Source organism: Stomoxys calcitrans, chromosome 1 (genome assembly GCF_963082655.1).
Source record: "Stomoxys calcitrans chromosome 1, idStoCalc2.1, whole genome shotgun sequence".
NCBI classification, from domain to species: Eukaryota; Metazoa; Arthropoda; class Insecta; order Diptera; family Muscidae; genus Stomoxys; species Stomoxys calcitrans.
Genome location: NC_081552.1, coordinates 257626031 through 257648112, shown reverse-complemented (window position 1 = coordinate 257648112; position 22082 = coordinate 257626031). Strand labels below are relative to the sequence as shown.

The following is a 22082-nucleotide window of genomic DNA, read 5'->3' as shown; positions in this document are numbered from 1 at the left end:
CCAAATTTCATCTCATTCGGATAATAAATGTGGCTTTCATGGGCCTAAGAAACTAAATCGGCGGATTCGTCTATATGGCTGCCATATCCAAATCTGGACCGATCTGGGCCAAATTAACGAAGGATATCGAAGGACCTAATACAACTCACTGTCCCAAATTTCATCTCATTCGGATAATAAATGTGGCTTTTATAGGCCTGAGACCCTAAATTGGCGAATCGGTCTATATGACAACTATATCCCAATCTGGACCAATCTGGACCGAATTGCAATAAGATATCGAATGGCCTAACACAATTCACTGTCCCAAGTTTCAACAAAATCGGATGAAAAATGTGACTTTTATGGGCCTAAGACCCTAAATCGGCGGATCGGTCTATATGGGGGCTATATTCAAGATATAGTCCGATATAGCCCATCTTCGAACTTAAACTGTTTCTGGACAAAAAAGGAATCTATGCAAAGTTCCAGCTTAATATCTCTATTTTAAAAGACTATAGAGTGATTTCAACAGACAGACGGACGGACATGTCTAGATCGTCTTAGATTTTTATGCTGATCATGAATATATATACTTTATAGGGTCGGAAATGGATGTTTCGATGTATTGCAAACGGAATGACAAACTGAATATACCCCCATTCTTCGGTGGTGGGTATAAAAAAGGAGGGAAAGCGTTTCCCTATTTACAAAAACAAAATTTCTCTTTTATAGCGTGGGACGATCCAATATTCATGTATTAAGAAGATTCTTAGATTTGAATGGATATTTCCTATTTTCAACAACCCGCATTTTGTCTCTAAAATTTAAGCACCAAGTGTCTTTCAGTACTTTTACGCAATCAGTTACATCTCACTCTAATATTAAATGCCAACTATTCGCAAAGCATATGCACACTGTTGGGAGATGATAAATTTATTTGACTATTAAAACGGCCGCACACAAACTCCCCCTGTAATTGTGGTCCTGTGAGAGTTCTGGGCACAATGCCACCATTCAAAAACCATAAGTAGCTCCCAGAGGGATGTTTAGCACAAGGTTGTGCTTTTTCCCAATTTTCTTCCACATCGAAAACAACCGAGAATCAAATGCCACCCTTTGCAAGGACAAACAAGGACATACAGAGGCAGGGAAAACTCGTCTGAATTCAATTACAATATGTCAGAATGCGGGCTCAACTCGGTTGGCAGCGAGGGCAAATAAAACCGGTGGCAAGAGGGGTGAAATGATGAAGTACAGCCGAAGGGCTGTGTATCCTCTTCTCCAGCATAACAGCGCGTGCTGCGAATGTTGTGTGGATTAGTGTTAATTGTTTCTAATTTGTAGTTGAATGGCATTTAATAAGCAAATACGAGAATTGGTTTCTAAATAAACAAGAGTATGATGCCATATTCGTTTGGATATTCATAAACAGAATTTGATTTGTTGTATAAATTTGTAGTAATTTGATTTGTAACTCATTTGTGGTTTGATTGTTGTCTGATTACTGGGTTTGCTTTTTTTTTTTTTCTTTTCAGAGCTGATTCGGTTACCTGGAATCCACACAAATTGATGGGAGCCCTGCTGCAATGCTCGACTATACATTTCAAAGAAGATGTAAGTACTAAGATAAGTTTGACTTAATTTATGATAGGAACTACAAATAGTATGTTGGTCCGCTATAGGGTTATTAATATGTAGCAAGAACAGTGCGGTAAGTACGAAAAAGATTTCTGTAACAACAACAAATCAGCCGAGTCATAAAAATTGGTATGTAAAATAAAATTTAAATGATTAGATAATTTTTCAAAATTCTAAAACAAAATGTGGTTCAAGAGATTCTAGGACGTTAAAAAATTCAAACAAAAGTTTAAAAATCTTAAAAAAAAATTGCTTAAAAATTTATTTTTATTAACAAAATTTTTCAAAATTCTATTTCTAAATTTTATCGAATTTGAAAGTTTTGTAAAAAAAAATCTTTTGAAACTTGGATGGCGTAATGTGTGAAGACATTGAAATCCTTAAATCACTCATGGATCGACGATATTTCATTTGTTTGCCGTTCATCGCTTAAATGGGGAGTTCTATATCATTTAAGGCCTATAGGCAAATGACCACTGTAGTGCGTATCACGCATAGATCCTTGCATTTAATGTAGTGAAGAAGTGGCTAAGATGTAATGTCTTAAAGACGGATGACGCAAGTATCTTCTCCGATACCCAAGCATCTATTACATCTCTGAAAGTCTATATTGACCACTTCTGGATATCGAGCCAAAGACATATCCCTGGCATTTGCAAAACAGTTACGTTATCGTTTTGAATTTACTCCCTGGCTGCTGTTAAGTATACAGATCTAGAAGTTCAGCAAACCGAGTAAGATTGCCTGGCTTAATGGGTGAGTGGATCCTGGTTACAAGCGGAACATATATATAGCACGCTAGCATTAGAGATTTTCTTTTCCCGAGAAATATTTTCCATTCCCGGGAACTTCCGCTCCTTTTCCCCAAATGTTCCCATTAACGAATTCGGAAAACAAAAAAATGTTCCTCTCGTTACTTATCGGTATTTGCATAATCGAATTTAAAATTAGTCTGAGAAAGGGCAAGCAATTCCAAAATTTCAAAGAAAAAGGCATAGTAAAAAAAGAAAATTAATTTTTCGTTATGGATTCGTAAATCCAAACTTTGGGATGTGTCATATTTATTAAGGCATTTTGTAATATAAACACCAAGAATGTCGGTATATCTTTTGATATCTTTTCATTCATTTACAACACCCCGAAATACCAGTATTGGCGCAAAAACTTTTTTGTAATGTAAAGACAATTTGGGTTATAATGACAGTGTAAAATCAGACTTACTTAACATTTTTGTCCATTGTGATCGCTACCACCTTAGTCACCTGCGCACTTCTCTCTTATTGATGTAAGTCGATTGGAATCGGAAGCGTATAAGAGCCTCCTTTTAATAGCCGTGTTCGAACGGCGTATTGGGTTGACCCGGTGGCAAGAATGCAAAAACCGAAAATGAAAATTGTTGTGAAAACTTTTACTAATTTATTAAAAACCACTTGAAATAAGAAGAATCAAAACAAGTAAATAGGCGTTAAGTAAGGCCGGGCCGAACTTTTAAAACCGACAATAAATGTGTCTTTTATAGGCCCAAACTCTCATATCGAAGGATCGGTCTATATGGCAGCTATATTCAAATATGGACCGATCTGAGCCAAATTAAAGAAGAATGACACAACTCACTGTCCCAAGTTTCGGAGAAATCGGGCAATAAATGCGACTTTTATGGGCCCAAGACCTTAAATCGAGAGATCGGTCTATATGGCAGCTATATCCAAATCTGGACCAATCTAGACCAAATTGAAGAAGGATATCAAAGAACTTAACTCAACTCATTGTCCCAAATTTTGGCGAAATCGGACAATAAATAGGCCTTTTGTGGGCTTCAGACCCTTTATTGGGAGATCGGTCTATAAGGCAACCATATCTAAATATAGTCCGATCTGAACCATATTTGGGACGGATATCGGGGGATCTAAAACTACCCACTGCTTCGAATTTCGGCGAAATCGGTTAAAAAATAAAGCTTTTATGGGCTGCAGACCATTTATCGGGAGATCGGTCTACATGACAGCTATATCTAAATATAGTCCGACCTGAACCATATTTGGGTCCTATGTCAGGAGGCATAAAACAACTCACTGTTTAAAATTTCAGCAAAATCGGTTAAAAAATAAAGCTTTTATGGGCTTCAGACCCTTAATCGGGGGATCGATCTATATGGCAGCTATATCCAAATATAGTCCGTTCTGAACCATATTTAAGTCAGGTGTCGGAAAGCCTTAAACTACTCATTGTTTCAAATTTCAGTGCAATCGGATAAAAAATAAAGCATTTATGGGCATTAGACCCTTTATCGGCAGATCGGTCTATATAGAAGCTATATCCAAGTGTGATCCGATTTGACCCGTTCAAGAATTTAACCAGCATGCATCAAAAAGACGTTTCCGTGCCAAATTTCAACTCAATATCTAAATTTTTGAAGGCTGTAGAGTGATTACAACAGACGGTAGGACAGACACACGGACATCGTTAAATCGTCTTAGAATTTTGCGACGATCCGAAATATATACTTTCATATTTCGATGTGTTGCAAACGGAATGACTAAATGAATATACCCCCTATCCTACGGTGGGTATAAAAAGAGGTTCTTGGAGTATGAGTATAAGCATAAATTACATTAAAGCCACTCTCTTATAAATGTAACAATTTAGATATAGAAAATCGAGAATTAGATATTTCATAGGTACTCCTTGTTCTTCCTTTCAAAATTAGAGTACGACTATTCAGTGTTTTCCTTGAAACTGAACTTTTACGAATATAGCTGAGATTGGTATAGGGTTTTTTGGAAACAATTCATATCTAGAAGTTAAGACAAAAGATTCTCATTCGTCCTTGTATTGAAAATAAAAATCCTTCAAAAGAGTTGCCATATTTACATATTTATTACCTTTCAACCTCTGTTAATACTCCACTAAAAGTATGGCAATCCCTATCGAATCACTGAAAACAGAAGTCAGAATAACCAACAACATGATTCTCAGAAAAAAAAACACATTATGCCCACCAAAAACCACCCCCAGCTTGAGAGCTAGTAAATGGGGAAGAAAACTCAGGACAGCAGACAATATGTTTCAGTCATTGGTCACAGTTGCCACTGATGGTATTTTGCGTAACAAAATTACTTTTTAAGGAATTTAATTAAAATTTTTCACTTGACTTATTGCTTTAGACAAAGACCAACTCCCATATATACACACACACGCAAACCGCCACATAGACTTACCAACACAACCAGAGAAAGGACAAGTGAAACATTTGTTACACCAATGAAAATCGGATGGTGGTTGTTACTTTAGTACTTGACGGGATAGTTGAAAGAAGTTGATATTGATGATGATGGTGATGGTTATGCATTTAAATGTTGATGGCTATTAAACAGATTCGGATGAATTGCTCAATAAAATAAAAAATAAATATTACAAAAGATTTGATTAAGAATACTTTTAAATCAAGTTTTTGATACCAAATGAAAGGACCAAGAGTAAAAACTTTTAGGATAATTTAGATTAGACTAGTTCTTCGTGTAAGATTGTAGATCCTCCAGACTATTGTTTGAAACTTAAAGAAAATAATTACTCTATTATTGAACTAAACTTTACTTGGAACTAAATTTGTTTCCTAAAACTCTTTACTTTATATAGACATTTCTTTTCTTGAAATTTTATATATTTCTTCTTTTTCTCATCTTCAGGGTCTTCTGATCAGCTGTAATCAAATGTCAGCAGAATATCTGTTTATGACAGACAAACAATATGACATCAGCTATGATACCGGCGACAAAGTCATTCAATGTGGTCGTCACAATGACATCTTCAAATTGTGGCTGCAATGGCGCTCAAAGGGTACCGACGGTTTCGAACGTCAACAGGATCGTTTAATGGACTTGGCCCAATACCAAGTGAGACGTATTCATGAACAATCAGATCGTTTCCATTTGATTATGGAGCCCGAGTGTGTCAATGTGTCATTCTGGTATATACCAAAGAGACTGCGAGGTGTACCACATGATGCCAATAAGGAAAAGGAATTGGGCAAGGTAAGTTGGAGACAATATCGGGGAAAATAAGTGGTATGAACAAATAAAATGTGCACTTAACAAAATTATTTATTCAAAAGAGCAAAAAAATTTGTTAAAAAGCAGTTTTGTTGGCTGAAAATGCAAAAAAAGCAGTCAGACTAAAATTTTAGCCAATATAGGGCCGTTGGTTTCAGACAATTATCATAGACCTTTCTTACATAAAAAGTTATAATCGTAAAACTTTTTCAAAACTTTGTTTAATTTGAAATAAACATTGTTAAACGATTTGCATTAAATGTGGCATGCTACCTCCTAAACCCATCATAAATGGTCAGCAGACATTTACAGACTCCTCAGCAGATAAACTGCTGGTTTGAAATGGCAAACATTTTACTAAAACAGCAAACAGAATTTTTGAACTGAAATGGCAGCAAATAACGTTTGTTTTTTAATGAGTGTGACTTGGGAAAGGAGTACAAAGCATTAATCCACCACATCGATGTCCTAAAAACAATTACAACAACGCTTTGTCTTTTAAAGATAAGTATAAACATGGCTTAGTCCTTCCATAGCTGACAGTCTAGTCAACTTAAACGGATATACTGCGTTCAGATCTGACAGGGGAAGTCGCGGAGGTAGTGTTGCCATTTATGTCAGAAGAAACCTGAAAGTTAGAATTCGTTTAAAGTCTGAATTTGGGGAGCAGAAAGAATACGTGTTTGTTGAACTATCTTCAAATCGTGATAAAGTTTTAGTTGTTGTTGTATCTACCATCCGAATAATACGATTGACATACATGGGCTTCAGGTTGTACGGTAGTCCGTAACACTGGGTTATACTGATGTTATAATCACTGGGGTCTTTAACTCAAACATACTTATAGATTCAACTCTGACTGATGCTATGTTGGCCCCTTTCCGTCATTAATCATACAAACCCCACATATTTCACGTCAATCGTCAATACACTCTTAGGTTTGTTCTTTATCAATAATTCTTTGAAGATATCATTGTATGATCAGATTTTTGTTCCATGTTTCTCTAAGCATGATCTGATTTATCTCGCCTACGATTTTGCTTTGCGGGAGGAAGAGGAGGACATATCTTATCGTGACTACCGTAATTTAAATTATGAACATTGAGTTGGTATGGTCTACCAGGTGAACTGCCGATCAGCAGACTGCTTTCATGAAGGATAACATTTTACGTGTCTATGATGTAAGAGTTCCAATAAGGATTGAAAGAGCTTCCCTCAACACAAAGCCATGGTTCAATTCAAGAACCAAGGCGCCTTCCGGGGACAGGGATTTTATTTTTTTCACGTTACCAACACGCAGGGGATGTCCCCTATATATGCAGTGAATTGCGTTGGCTATTAGGAAAGTTAAGAGTTGGAGGGGGGAAAGAGGGAGTATTGCTTATTGATATTAGTCTTAAATTTCTGAACGTCAATGTCGGTGGGAAAGACATTCGCCGGAAGTCGATTCCACATACGGGCGAAAAATGATTTTTCTCGGTAATGCACGGTTCGGTCGACTGGCCAATCAATTACAAACGGGTGTGAGTTCCTGGCAAGTCTTGTATTCCTGGTGAACATCCTAACGTCAGGGATAAGAAGACGAATATCCTTGGAACACACGGCATGAAAATAACGATAAAGCAGTACAACGCTGCCCACATTCCGACGCTGTTCAAGGGAAGCAATAGAGTTGGATCACAATCAACACCATCGCTCTCCGTTGAACCCGGTCAAGTAGCTCCAAGGATGACTTTGAAGCTCCGGCACATATATGAGAGTTATATTCCATCCTCGGCCTGATGTAGGTAGTACAGATATTGAGAAGATCAAAAAAGGTGAAATATTTCTTGCACCGCTTAATAAAGCCCAAACACTTTAATGCTTTCGACACTTCGAATACGTGTTTTGACCAACGGACATCACGTTGTATCTTCATGTCCAGAACAACAAGAGGATCTGACTGCTCAATATCTATACTGTCGATAGATATCGACGATTGAAGTGGGTCAGTGAATCACTTGTGAGATAAGAAACAGCACTGCGTCTTCAGTGCGTTAAAGTCTACTCTTTTCATTCTACCCCACTCGGAAATGCCCAACAAATCCAGGGAGAGCGTCTCATCCATAATGCGCCTGCTGTCAACAATTTCTTGAGGACTGGGCCTATGGTCGAATGAATATGAATGACACAGACTACTGTCATCGGCAAATGAGTAGACTGGATTCGAAGTCTAACCCAATAGATCGTCAGTGAAAATAAGGGAAGGGGAAAGGACAGAGTCATGTGGCATACCTGCGGTCAATATATACTCCACTGATGAGAACCCATCTCCAACAACTCGTACAGTGCGATCTCTGAGAAAGCTCGATATAAATCGAACGAAGTTATTACCGACACCAACAGTTAACAGTTTTATTAATGCGACTAAAATGAAGTATTATTCTTCAAGATTTGATTGCGCAGTGGGCTCGAAGAGTAAGTGGAAGGCGATACATGACATCGCAGTGGGTAAACCTAAGTCAAACACTCCATACCATGGGGATCTAGATGAACTCAACAGGACCTTCGTAAGCATACCCGATATACAAACGGACACACAATTTTACAGCGATGATGATGGGCCGGCTTTCGTTTTTGATGCCCGCAGTCCTTTTGAGTTTAGATGTGTTAGCCATGAGGAAGTTTATGAGTGTTTTGTCTGTGTTAAGTCAAACGCTATTGGTTTAAACGGAGTTGATCGGAGATTTGTACGAATGTTACTTCCATATCTCCTACCGTACTTTACGTACCTGTTTAATAGAATGTTGAGCTCCAGTGTGTATCCTATTATTTGGAAGCATGCAAAGATTATCCCCATTCCCAAATTGATTATCGGCCGAATATTATTATCTAATATCTTGTTCGTACCTAACCCCTTGTTCGTACCTAAGGCTCGATTATAGGTCCACTTCTTTCAATTTCCGACCCTACAAAATATATATATATATATATTTCGGACCGTCGTAGAATCGTCTTAGATTTAACTATGTCTATCCAACTGTCCGTCTGTCCCTCCGACTGTTGTAATCACTCTAGAGCCTTCGTCGTAAAATTCTAAGACGATTTAATATGTCTGTCCGTCCGTCTATGGTATTCACTCTAGAGAAAATTTAGATATTGTCCTGAAATTTGGCACAGATACGACTTTTTGATGCATGCTGGTTAAGTTCTTGAACGGGATGTAGCTGCTCTATAGACCGAATTTCCGATAAAGGGTCTGAATCCCATAGTTTAAGGCTTCCCCACAACTGACCCAAATATGGTTCAGATCGGACTATATTTAGATATAGCTACCATATAAACCGATCTCCCGATAAAGGGTCTAATGCCCATAAAAACTTTATTTTTCATCCGATTTTGCTGAAATTTAAAAGAGTGTGTAGTTTAAGGCTTCCCCACAACTGACCCAAATATGGTTCAGATCGGACTATATTTAGATATAGCTACCATATAGGCCGATCTCCCGATAAAGGGTCTGAAGCCCATAAAAGCTCATTCATCACCCGATTTCGCTCAAATTTGCAACAGTGGGTTATTTTAAGCCTCCCGACATCTGACCTAAATATGGATTAGATCGATCCATATTTAGATATATCTGTCATATAGGTCGATCTCCCGATAAAGGGTCTGAAGCCCATAAAAGCTTTATTTATTACCCGATATCTGACGTAAATATGGTTCAGATCGGACTACATTTAGACTATATATATATATATAGCTGTCATATAGACCGATCTCCCCATTAAGGGTCTGATGGCCATAAAATCTTTATTTTTTATCCGATTTAGCTGAAATTTGGAATATTGCGCAGTTTTAAGCCTCCCAACATTCGACCCAAATACGGTACTGATCGGGCTATATTTAGACACAGCTGTCATATAGACCGATCTGCCGATAAGGGGTCTGAAGACCAAAAAAGCTTTATTTATTACCCGATTTCGCTGAAATTTGCAACAGTGGGTTATTTTTAGCCTCCCGATATCTGACCTAGATATGGATTAGATCGGTCTATATTTAGATATAGCTGCCATATAGGTCGATCTCCCGATAAAGGGTCTGAAGCCCATATAAGCTTTATTGTTTATCAGATTTCGCTGAAATTTGGAATAGTGCGCAGTTTTAAGCCTCTCAACATTCGATCCAAATACGGTACAGATCGGACTATATTTAGACCCAGCTTGTTTTGTTCCACTTTTTATTTATTGTGATATTTATTGAGAACCTACTTAAGTCGGATGTATTATATAACAATAAATCTACACTCTAATTATAAGTTTATTATCCTGTTGTGTAGACAATAAATCCATAAATAAATCAAAACACAAAAGCAATAAAAAACACCCCTCTCAATCTATAGTAACATTTCATCTTATCTTAATGATCTTAATTTCATTTGTTTTTTCCATCAGATTTGCCCCATCATCAAGGGACGCATGATGCAAAAGGGCAGCCTTATGGTTGGCTACCAACCCGACGATCGACGGCCCAACTTCTTCCGTTCGATTATCTCCTCCGCTGCCGTTACCGAGGCAGATGTGGACTATATGTTGGATGAAATCCATCGATTGGGTGATGATTTGTAAATTGATAGAGTTTCACAAAAAATCAAAAAAAAATATATTTTTAATTATGTGTTGGAAATTTAAGGGTCTCACTTGATCATCCAAGTTTCATAAACAATATCAATCAATAGTAAGCATAAAGAAAACCAAAGGACTCTAGTAAATTTCATATGATTTCTAACACATAAAATGGAAAATTTAGTTTAATTTGAATTTAGACAATTATTATACATATATACTATATTGAAAGGAAAATCTATTCTTAAGTAAAAAAAAGAGAGTAAAAAGCAAAAAAAAAAAAAAACTACCAAAATCAACCAAGATATATCCTTAAGGTAAAAGCATATCATTCAACAAACAAAACCAAGCCATTAAACTACTAAAAGAAAATATCACTATAGCCAGGGTCTACAAAGGAGAAAGGGTGAACTTAAGAAGGGGGTGGATGAAGGATGTTTTTCATTAAAAATATGAAAGAATAATTGCATGTTATATGATAACAATATATACCTTTGGACTTTACAAAACTCTTCAATAGATTTTGATGTATTTTAACACATCAATGTCTTAAACCAATAGTGGAACGTTTTAACAGAGATACCTACCATTTTCTGACCTTAGGCGTTCCTTTGAACTTTAGAGAACTCTTCAATACATTGTATTTTAACACATCAATGTACTTACCAAATATTGTAAATTGTACGTGGATGCTCTTTAATATATACGGAGGCCACCGTAGCGATCGGACATGCTAACCTCTGTACTCAATGATATGTGAGAAGTTTGTCCCTGTTTCTTAATGGAATGTTCATGGGCAAATATGCATTTTACACTTTAATACATTGTTTTATATTGTTTTATATTCATTAAAAAAAAAAAAACATTTAATACTTAAAATTTCTTTAACGATAAAATGAACATTTCCTAAGAATTGCTCAAACAAGAAAATCTGGAAATTCGTCGTAAAAATGAGTCTTGAGTTCTTAAGAAGTATTTGCATTACAAAGGAATTTTTTGGTGTCCACCATAGCTCAGAGATTGGCATTTCCGTCTATGACGATGACGGAACCTCGGCACAAAATGAGGTTCCTTATTGTTGAGCTTAAACTTTAATCGGACTTCATTCATAGCTATGAGAGAAGTATGGCCTGTTCCTTAATGAAATGTTCATGCACTCATAGATATGAGAGAAATATGCCCTGTTCCTTAATGAAATGTTCATGCGAAATTTATTTAGTAGTAAGTATTATTACAACGAACCTTCTTTATGGTATCTTTACAAGCTCACTTTCCTTTAAGATGTTCAATTGTCCTTTTTCATTTGCCTCCATTTGAGTTAATCCCTTTTTACCTTTAACCCTTAAGGCTTAAGTGTGTTAGTATATACTACAACTACATGCATACTATTTACATACATAACATTATGCAAAAACAAACAAAAAACATATTCATATACGCTATTAAACAAAAAAACTATTAATTATTGTAATTGTTAATTGTTAAATTCTGTTGATTAACTAATTGATTGATTCATTGATTTGTAAACGTCGTTGAGAACTTATGCAATAAATAAAATTTGAACCTTAGCCGACCCAAGTGTCAATTATGAGCACAGCACCACACTACAGATTGTTAATCTAGAACAGCACCTAATACACCCCTACTGACTCACTATTATTTTTAAGAAGAATAACAAAAACAAACAACAACTAATGCTTGCAAAATAGTTTTAAAACTAAATTTAAAAAGCATCTCATAATACAATACAGCAGATACATATGGAACGAACGGAAGGACAGAAAAGTTATTTTAAAAATGCCAGAGAGAAAAAAGAAGTCCTGATCCTAAGATGATTTGACTTAACTTGAAACCATTTGCTATTTAAAATTTATTTTTTGTTAAGTTTATTTTTTGTTTTTATTCAAGCTCAAGGTCGTTGTTTTTTATTAAAATTTTTTAGCGAATGCATTTTTATAAGTTAAATATATTAAAATAACTTTACTCATTTTAAGAGAAGAAAAAAGTCCAGTTTAAATTATTTACCGAACATGAACTAACTTTTATTTTCGAGTGTACCAATAAATATTGTTGCTTCTATGAGTTAAATGTTACAGTAAATATAAGAGATTCATATATTTTGAGAGTTAATGTTCCGTTCTTTTGATTTCAGCATTGAGTCCTGTTTAAATTATTTACCGAACATGAACTAATTTTTATTTTCGAGTGTACCAATAAATATTATTGCTTTCATGAGTTATTAAATGTTACAGTAAAGTATAAGAGATTCATTTATTTTGAGAGTTAATGTTTTGTTCTTTTGATCTCAGCATTGATTGTCATTCTTTTATCCCTTGTTTTCTCACATAATCTTTTGTATAACGTAAATTTAAAGAGAGTAGCTCAAACACATACTACTCTGCTCTCCACAGACATATTGAGTGATTGGTTTGCTTATATCTTTTCACTTGTGATATGGTTTTTGTGATTATTTAGTTATTACTTCTTCGGATTCTCGTTTTTTATCGCTTATTTTCAGTTCAATCTTATTTTCTAATTGGCTATAAAAGAAGACTCACAAACCAGATTTTCGCATTCTTGGAGTTGCAGCCGCCAATAAAGGTAGAAAATGAAATAAACCGAAGTGTTTTATTTAAGCCCAAGACAAAAAATACGGAGTGGGCGAAATTGGACAAATGTCTCTTTTGACCCTATTAAAAAATGTAAATATTATAATATGTAAACAAAATAAAATTATAATAAAATTAAAAAAACGCTAAACCTTAGGCTTGTGGATTCTTCACGAACCGCGGGAACGCGCCAAAAACTCGCCTTGTCATATCGAGCATCGTAGGCACTCAGTATGTGTGCAAGAGCCGACGCCACCCGACCTCTCACTGAGACTCTCCACGCGATACCGCTGATTGTCCGCGACTGCAGTTACAGCTACTTCGGATGGAGCACTATCCGCAACGTGTGGACGCGCCCGGTAACTCGCAGCTAAACTTCTCGTAACAGCAATGAACACCACACAGATCGGACCTCAATGTTCCAGCTTGTGTGGTGGTCACAGCTATCCAATGTCGGGTATCGGTCCATGTTTTGATATAGCTGCCATATAAACCTATCTTGGATCTTGACTTCTTGAGCCGCTAGAGGGCTCAAATCTTATTCAATTTGGCTGAAAATTTGCATGAGGCATTTTATTATGACTTCTAATAACTGTGTCAAATATGGTTTAAATCGATCGATAACCTGATATAGATGCCATATAAACCGATTTGGGATTGACTTCTTGAGCTTCCAGAGGGCGTAATTATTATTTGATTTAGATGAAATTTTGAACAACGGATTCTGCAATGAACTTCAACATACGTGTTAAGTATGGTCCGAATGGGTCTATAGCCTGATACAGCTCCCCTATAAACCGATCTCTCTATTTTACTTCTTAAGCCCCTAAAGGGCGCAATTTTTACTCAAATTGGCTGAAATTTTACACAATGACTTCTCCAACATTCAATTCAATTCTGTTCCGAATCGGACTATAACTTGATATAGCTCCAATATTAAATTAATTCTTTTCTTTTATCCTTTGTTTCCCTAAAAAGAGATAAAGGAAAAAGAACTTAACAAATGCGAGCTATGTTGGAGGATATATAAGATTCGGCTAAGCCGAACTTGGCACGATTTTACTTTACTTGTTAGGTTTTACTTTATTTTGTTTTATGCCATTTGATTTTATTTTATTTTCCTTTATTGTTGTATTCTACTATTTTATTTTCTTTTTAATTGTTTTCATTGTATTTTGTTGTATTTAAAATAGTTTTAATTTTTTTATTGTTTTTTTATTTCAATTTTCTGTTTTTGCGCTACTTTCTATTTTGGTTGTTTCATTTTGTCGTTCGATTTTTTTTGTACAGCTGAATTTTATTTCATTTTTTTATTTTATTTTTTTTTTATTTTACTTTTTTTATTTTATTTTATTTTATTTTGTTATTTTTTATTTAATTGTTTTTTATTTTATTATATTTTATTTTATTTTATTTTATTTAATTTTATTTTATTTTATTTTATTTTATTTTATTTTATTTTATTTTATTTTATTTTATTTTATTTTATTTTATTTTATTTTATTTCATTTTATTTTATTTTCTTATATTTTATTTTATTTTAGTTTAATTTAGTTTATTTAATATTATATTATTTTAATTTATTTTGTTTTATTTTTTTTTTTATTACATTATATTTTATTTTTTTATTTTAAAGTTCTTTTTCTCTTGCCTCTTAGAACGAAGATCTTTCCTTATTTTGTATTTTTTCATTTCTTATTTAAACTTTTTTATCTGTTAAAAATCATTTTTTATTTTATAAAACTCTATAATATTTTTTTTAAGTTTTTTTTTGCCAGTTTGGGCGAACAATTTTCGTAAATTGAACAATTTTCGTTTGTGTCTCTTCACGACAAGTTCAATGATCGGAGATTTTTTTTATTTTCTTTAAATTGTATTATTTAAGATTTTATTTTAATTTATTTTGTTTATTTATTTCATTTTGTTTTTCATTTTATTTAACTAAAACAATTTTTTCTTTATTATCTTAAACATTATTTAGAAAATGTATTTATTTGGATAAAAAAAATGAAGATATTTAATATTAATATTCCACATTTTTTTTTGTATTTGATTTCAATTATTTTATTATTTTTAATTTTTTTTTTATAGAAAAACCGCCCTAATCTTCCTTTTTAAATAATTTCATATATAAACATTATTTGATATATAATTATTTTACTATGTTTTGGTATAATTATTTTATAAATATATATATTTTAAACACTCGAATATAACAAAGTAAATATACATTTAATGAAGGATATATTTGTTTAGTAAATCAAGAATTAATTATGATTCTTTAGGACTAGGACTTAATCTCTTGAATGTCATTACTAAAAACTCCACAATTTTCAATTCAGTTATCGCTCTCCATTGTCTAAAATTATAATTATTTTTTTCAGTGTATATACTTATATGTAAACCAAAAAATGAGTAAAGAAAAGAGAGTAAACATTGCCAAAAAATATATATATATATTTATAATTATGTACCTTTGCAAAGAGACCTGTGCTTGTTAATCATACATCTGTGTGAAGTCCTCCTACCACAAAGAAAAAAAAACGAAAAACTACATTATTTCAAAGCCAAAAAAGTGAAAAAACGCTTATTTTATATAAATATTACCAACTTTTTGTTATATATGTTAGGGATATTTTTTTTTTTTTTTTGTTTTTTTGGTTAAACTGCATCAACTGTATCATAGAGTTAATGAAAGACCTAAGCTAGAAGAAAGTCAGCACTTACAAGTGTCAATTAACCCCAATAGAAATATATAGCCAAGGATACACACATATTTAGTAAAAGACCAAAGAAAAAACGCTGCCAACAGAAAATTTTTAAAAATATTTATAATTTTAGCGGGTTCTTACACTAATGGCATAACAAAGCGTTTCGCTATAAGTTTATGGTTTATTACCTTCAACACAAAGTAAACACATTGACAACAATTGCACTTGAGATACAACACAAACTTATTAAACTTAGTTGAATTATGAAGTATCAATTAATATATTTAGACTCTGTTCATTTGATGCACATTCACATCGATCTGTGAAATCGAATCTAAAAAGTACACAAAATAAATCGGAAGAGAGTTAATCGTATATTGTATCAAACCATATATACTGAGTCTATATACTAACTCTTCCACTTTCTCTTCCGCCGCCATGTTCTAAATGCTGAAATCCAAATATTTACATTTATGTATGTTGAAATGAAAATTGATATAAAATTGTTGAAAACATTAAAACAAAACAAATTGTTATGTTTACATGTTGTTCTGTATATGATTTTAGTTATCCTTTTTATTTGCCCTACCATTTACATGTTATCTATATTTATATACACTTGAATGTACAAGTCATGTCAAACAAAAAGTGAGAAATCACATTTAGCATATAGGAGAAAAGATCGTTCAAAATGAATCTGAAACTGAATCCAATGGATTGGAACATAGTTTTTAGTAAGAAGAATGTAAGTAACATGATGACAGAAGTTTCCAAAAGAAAGAAAACTGCAATATGAATGTAAACAGTATCAACTCTTCTTCAAATACTGTAATCAATTCATTTATATATGAATTATCCTTAAATTACTTGGGGTTTTTTCATTTATCCTTGGAGAACAACAGGTCCATAATGAACTGTATGTTTTTAAATGGCAAACATTATTGTTATATAGCAGGCATGTAAGATTCAATTTTGAACATTCTTCTTTCTTACTCCTTACCTTAACATCTCAAACACCTTCCTGGTTCACAAAGGACTCTTCACCCACAGCCATCCAAAAATTATTTTCGCCCACATCTGTGTTGTTAAATACATTCTGTAATTCATAACTCATTATTTAAAAACTAAAAAAAAAATCTGTATGTACAAGTGTTCTTCTATTTCAAGACAAAAAAAAGTGAAAAAATAATATACTCATACATATATCAACAATAAAAAAAAAACAATAAAAAAACTATACATAAATATAGAAACTGATTATTAACCCCCTGGAATAAAAACGGAGATTCATGCATTTGAAAATGTTTAAGTTATTGATAAATGACAAATTAAAGAAAACCGCAAGTATTAACAAAGTTATATGTTTATATATATGTTTGTGCATATATATCAACTGAAATAACTCTATACATATACATATATATATTATAATGAAAAAAGTGTAACCTATAAAATGAAACAAAAAAAATTAATAAAAATAAAATGTATCTCTAAAAATTCTAAATTGTCTTGTTACTTAACAGGGTACATAAATGGTATGGAAAAATCTACAAATATTATGAAGCCTTTATATTGTATTAAACTAGCCGCACAGGGCCCATTCCGCTGCGCCTTCTTTAATTTTCTAATATCTTTTTAGGGTGGGGATATTTCGCCCTTAATGCGGATGGCACCACAGACATTTCGACTCAAATATGGATATCAAATTCGTGCTGCACTTCCAAAACTCTTTAATTTGGGCCCCATATTGCCATGGCCGGTAATTATGAACCATTTGAAGAGTGGTTTGGGGCTGAGGCGGCCACCGTCACTTTGCCCTGAAAATAGATATCAAATTCGATCTTTACTCCCAAATACCATTTGAGCTCCATATTGCCATAATCGGAAATGAAGTTCAGTTTAGGTGGCGCTTTAGAGCGTACCCCAAAACACTTGGCTCCAAAATTGAATATCAAATTCATTTTCTACTCTGAAATATCTTTCATTTGAGTCCCATATTGTACGAGGAAAAGCGCCATCTAGACTTGAACGCAAATTTTAATGTCATATTCGTAATCTACTTCCAAATACCTTTTATTTAATGGGCTAATATGCCCATTACGATGTCTTTGGGTGTGGGCGACCTCCCATTACTTGGACCTAATGTTTTATGCCATATTTGTAATCGACTACCTAATACTTTTCATTTGAGTCCCATATTGACATGAATTTTGAATATATCTGTTTAGAGGAGTTTTGGGGTTGGGGGGCCCGCTGGCTACTTGGACCCAAATTTTATTAGCATATTCGTTTTCTGGTCTCTAATACCTTTCATTTGATACCCTTTTTGTGCCCATCGGACCACTTTCGGATATGGGATGCGTTTTTGGGGTATGGGGGAGGGTCCGCCTCCATCCGATATCTAAAAATTATATCGGCTATGTTTCCTTCCAGACAAACTTACACCATCTATGAAAATTGTAAGAAAATCGGCTCAGCCAAGTATCATATAGTCATAATGGGTGTAATGCCGTTTTTGAGGGATGGCGTGACAGCCTATACTTCTATCTGATTTTGTATGCCAGATTCGAAATCTACTCCCAAATGCGGATAACCGCTTCGCCATCCCGAGTCGGCCGGACACCATGGACCCACACACCAAGTGTAGGGCCCACCTTCTTCACGACCTCAGCCGAAGTCGTCACCGCCTTCCCCTTGCCCTTCACCACCACCGACCATGTCTCCACCGGCTTCACAACCGGCACAGACGGGGTGGCAGCGACAGCGACAGTAACGGGGGCAACAAATGTGCCAGTTCTCGCGTTCACAGCGCCGGGGGCAACAGCAACAGGACACCTTTATGATTGACTAATTCTGGTCGCTTCTCCTTGATGGCTGTATTCAATTTGTCCAATTGTTGACAGTAAACATCCGAATTAATCGTTTGGTTCCTTGGAAGCAGCTCAAAATATACCACACCCTTCCAATCCCACCAAACAGACAACATAACCTTCTTTTGGTGGATATCAGCCTTTGAAGTGGTTTGAGCTGGTTCGCCATGCTTGGACCATGATCGTTTTCGACTAACGTTGTTGTAAACCATCCATTTTTCATCTCCAGTTATGATTCGTTTTAAAAACGGATCGAATTCATTGCGTTTAAGGTGCATATCACAAGCGTTGATTCGGTGGTACCCATATTAAAATTGACGCCAAACAAACAAATGTAAACAAAATTTCGCGCACTTTTTTTCTAAAGCAAGCTAAAAGTAACAGCTGATAACTGACACAAGAAAGAATGCAATTACAGAGTCACAAGCCGTTGAAAAAATTTGTCAACGCCGACTATATTACTACTATATTACCGACAATTACTTTTTGGGCAACCCCATACATTAAACCTTTTCGTACAAAAAACTAAAGGAAATCACTATTCGCAAAATCTTTTCATTGTAAGACGATTTTCCTGAAAGAAAATCAAAAATTCAAAATGTAAAATGTAAAATTTTTTAAAAAATGTTTCACTGTGCCCAAATCTACGGTCACAGCTTACAGAGCTAATGAACTGATAGATTTCGACCCTTAGTCGTTAGGAGCTCCGTTTCAATTGCCTTTAATACTGTATTGTAAATTATGGAGTTCCAAAAAGAGAACAAAATGGTTTCATTTGAAATATGTAATTATTTTAAAATTTATAACCAGGGTGATTACTTCGGCGTTTTAAAATTGTGTTTCCGAGTCCTTAAAATTTCTCACTTCGTTGCTGATGTAATTCAAATAATTCATAAATATTACTTATTATTCTTTGGAAACCCTACGTATTGTTGACTTACGCTTTTCAATCCAACAATCAAAATATTTTATTTAAAGACAATTTTTTAATAATATTTTTTCTACTGGCATTTAAATAATAAAACTAGAATTTAAAGAAAATTCGTATAAAATTATGTCTTACAGGAATTTTTGATTATCCATTAACCACAAATGAGTAGAAAATACCGAAGAATAGAGATGTATTACAAAAAATCTAGCTCGAGTTAGGAAAGAGGTATCGTAATGAAATTTGGATTCGCGTAATGTGGACGAATGCAACTGGGAGATATATGTCAAAAGTCGGCAATTTCTTATATCCAAAGAAAAATCAAAAAATCAAAAATGCTTAATTTTCCTTTGCTTTTAAAGGAATTCACCATAGAATATCTACACTACATAGGTTTGCTTTCGTTTATTTTATAACAGTTCAGGCTTCCCAACACGTATGCCAGTGTTTAATTCAGCGCATTGTGTTCTACAATACAATGGTTGGTAGTTTTGCTAAGGGTTGTGGAACATGGAAACATATTTTTAGTACACTCAATTCCGCTGAAATGTTGCAATAGCGACACTTGGTAAGAGAACAGTCAAAGCGTAAGATTATGGATGCATAATGCAAATTTGCCCAAGAACATTCCATTAAAGAAAAGGGAGCAAACATCTCACATATCAATGAGTGATATCCCTTACAACATTAAGCTCAATTATGAAGAACCTAGTTTTTATACCGACCACCGAAGGATGGTGGTATTTTCATTTTGTCATTCCGTTTGCAACACTTCGAAATATCCATTTACGACCCTATAAAGTATATATATTCTTGATCGGCGTAAAAATCTAAGACGATGTAGCAATGTCCGTCCGTTTGTCTGTTGAAATCACGCTACAGTCTTTAAAAATAGAGATATTGAGATGAAACTTTGCACAGATTCTTTTCTTGTCCCATCTTCGAAGATGGGCTATATCGGACTATATCTTGATATAGCCCCGATATATACCCATCCGCCGATTTTGGGTTTTAGGCCCATAAAAGCCTCATTTATTATCCAATTTTGCTGAAATTTGTGACCGTGAGTTATGTTCCACATCCTCCATCAATTTCGCCCAGATCGGGCTAGATTTGGATAGAGCTGCCATATAGTTCGATCTCTCGATTTAAGGCTTTGGGCCCATAAAAGGCGATTTATTGTCCGATGTCGCCGAAATTTGAGAACCTGAGTTATGTTAGGCCCTTTGCCATCCTTCTCCAATTTGGCCTATATCGGTCCAGATTTGGATATAGCTGCCATATAGACCGATCTCTCGGGACCATAAAAGTCGCATTTATTTGCCGATTTTGCTAAAATTTGGGACAGTGAGTCGACATCCTTCTTCAATTTGTTTCAGATTGGGATATTGCTGTCATGTAGACCGATCTCTCGATTTTAAGTATTGGCCCCATAAAAGGCGCATTTATTGTTCGATTTCTCCGAACTTTGGGACTGTGAGTTGTGGTAGTTCCTTCGACATCCCTCTTTAATATGGCCAGATCGGTTCGAATTTGGATATAGCTGCCACATAGACCGATCTCTTGATTTAAGGTTTTGGACGAATAAAAAACACATTTATAGTCCGTTGTCGCTGATCGGATTTCGGATTGTCGTAAAACTCTAAGACGATTTAACGATGTCCGTGTGTCTGTCCGTCCGTCTGTTGTAATCACTCTAGAGCCTTCAAAAATTGAGATATTGAGCTGAAATTTGGCACAGATACGCCTTTTTGATGCACGCTGGTTAAGTTCTTGAATGGGCCAAATCGGACCAGGATATAGCTGCCATATAGACCGATATTCCGATAAAGGGTCTGAACCCCATAAAAGCTTTATTATTTTAACAGATTTCTCTAAAATTTTAAACAGTGAGTTATTTTTAGCCTTGCGACACCCGGCCTAAATATGGGTTAGATCGGTCCATATTTCGATATAGCTGCCATATAGACCGATTTGCCGATAATGGGTCTGAAGGCTATAAAAGCTTTATTTATTATCCGATTTCGCTGAAATTTGAAATATTGAGTAGTTTTACGCCTCCTAACATAGGACCCAAATATGGTTCGGATCGCACTATATTTAGATATAGCTGCCATATAGACCGATCTCCCGATAAAGGGTCTGAATTTCGCTGAAATTTAAAACAGAGGGTTATTTTCAGCCTCCCGACATCTGACCTAAATATGATTCAGATCAGACGATATTTAGATATAGCTGCCATATAGACCGATCTGCCCCTAAGGGGTCTGAAACCCATAAGTTTTATTTTTTATGCGATTTCGCTGAAATTTGGAACAGTGAGTAGGTTAAGGCCTCCCAACATCCGACCTAAAAATGGTTCTGGTCGGACTATATTTAGATATTGACCAATCTGCCGATAAAGGGTCTGAAGCCCATAAAAGCTTTATTTTGTATATTTCATTAAAATTTGAAACAGTGAGTTTTTCTGAGCCTAACGATATCCGACCTTAATATGGCTCAAATCGGTTTATAATTGGATATATCTGTCAAAAAGACCAATATTTTGTACTACAAAATTAACTAGTGACATATATATTAGATGGAGGCCACTGTAGCGCAGAGGTTAGCATGTCCGCCTATGACGCTGAACGACAGGGTTCGAATCCTGGCGATACCATCAGAAAAAATTTTAAGCGGTGCTTTTCCCCTCCT

The 22082-nt window shown here is 34.7% G+C and overlaps 2 protein-coding genes across 6 annotated transcripts in view; one reads left to right on the top strand and one right to left on the bottom strand.

Moving 5' to 3' along the window:
* Nucleotides 1–11106, top strand: part of LOC106094482 (glutamate decarboxylase) — a 67486-nt gene extending 56380 nt beyond the window's left edge. For all 5 annotated transcript variants that reach the window (XM_059365857.1, XM_013261705.2, XM_013261707.2 and 2 more), the window contains 3 exons: nucleotides 1518–1596; nucleotides 5307–5651; nucleotides 10100–11106. In XM_059365857.1, coding sequence (XP_059221840.1) covers nucleotides 1518–1596; nucleotides 5307–5651; nucleotides 10100–10273 — 598 coding nt within the window. In that variant the 3' untranslated portion in view covers nucleotides 10274–11106. The remainder of the gene's footprint in view (nucleotides 1–1517; nucleotides 1597–5306; nucleotides 5652–10099) is intronic.
* The window catches only part of LOC131996221 (uncharacterized), a 147799-nt gene that overhangs the window by 121919 nt on the left and 3798 nt on the right, over nucleotides 1–22082 (bottom strand). The window lies entirely within an intron of this gene.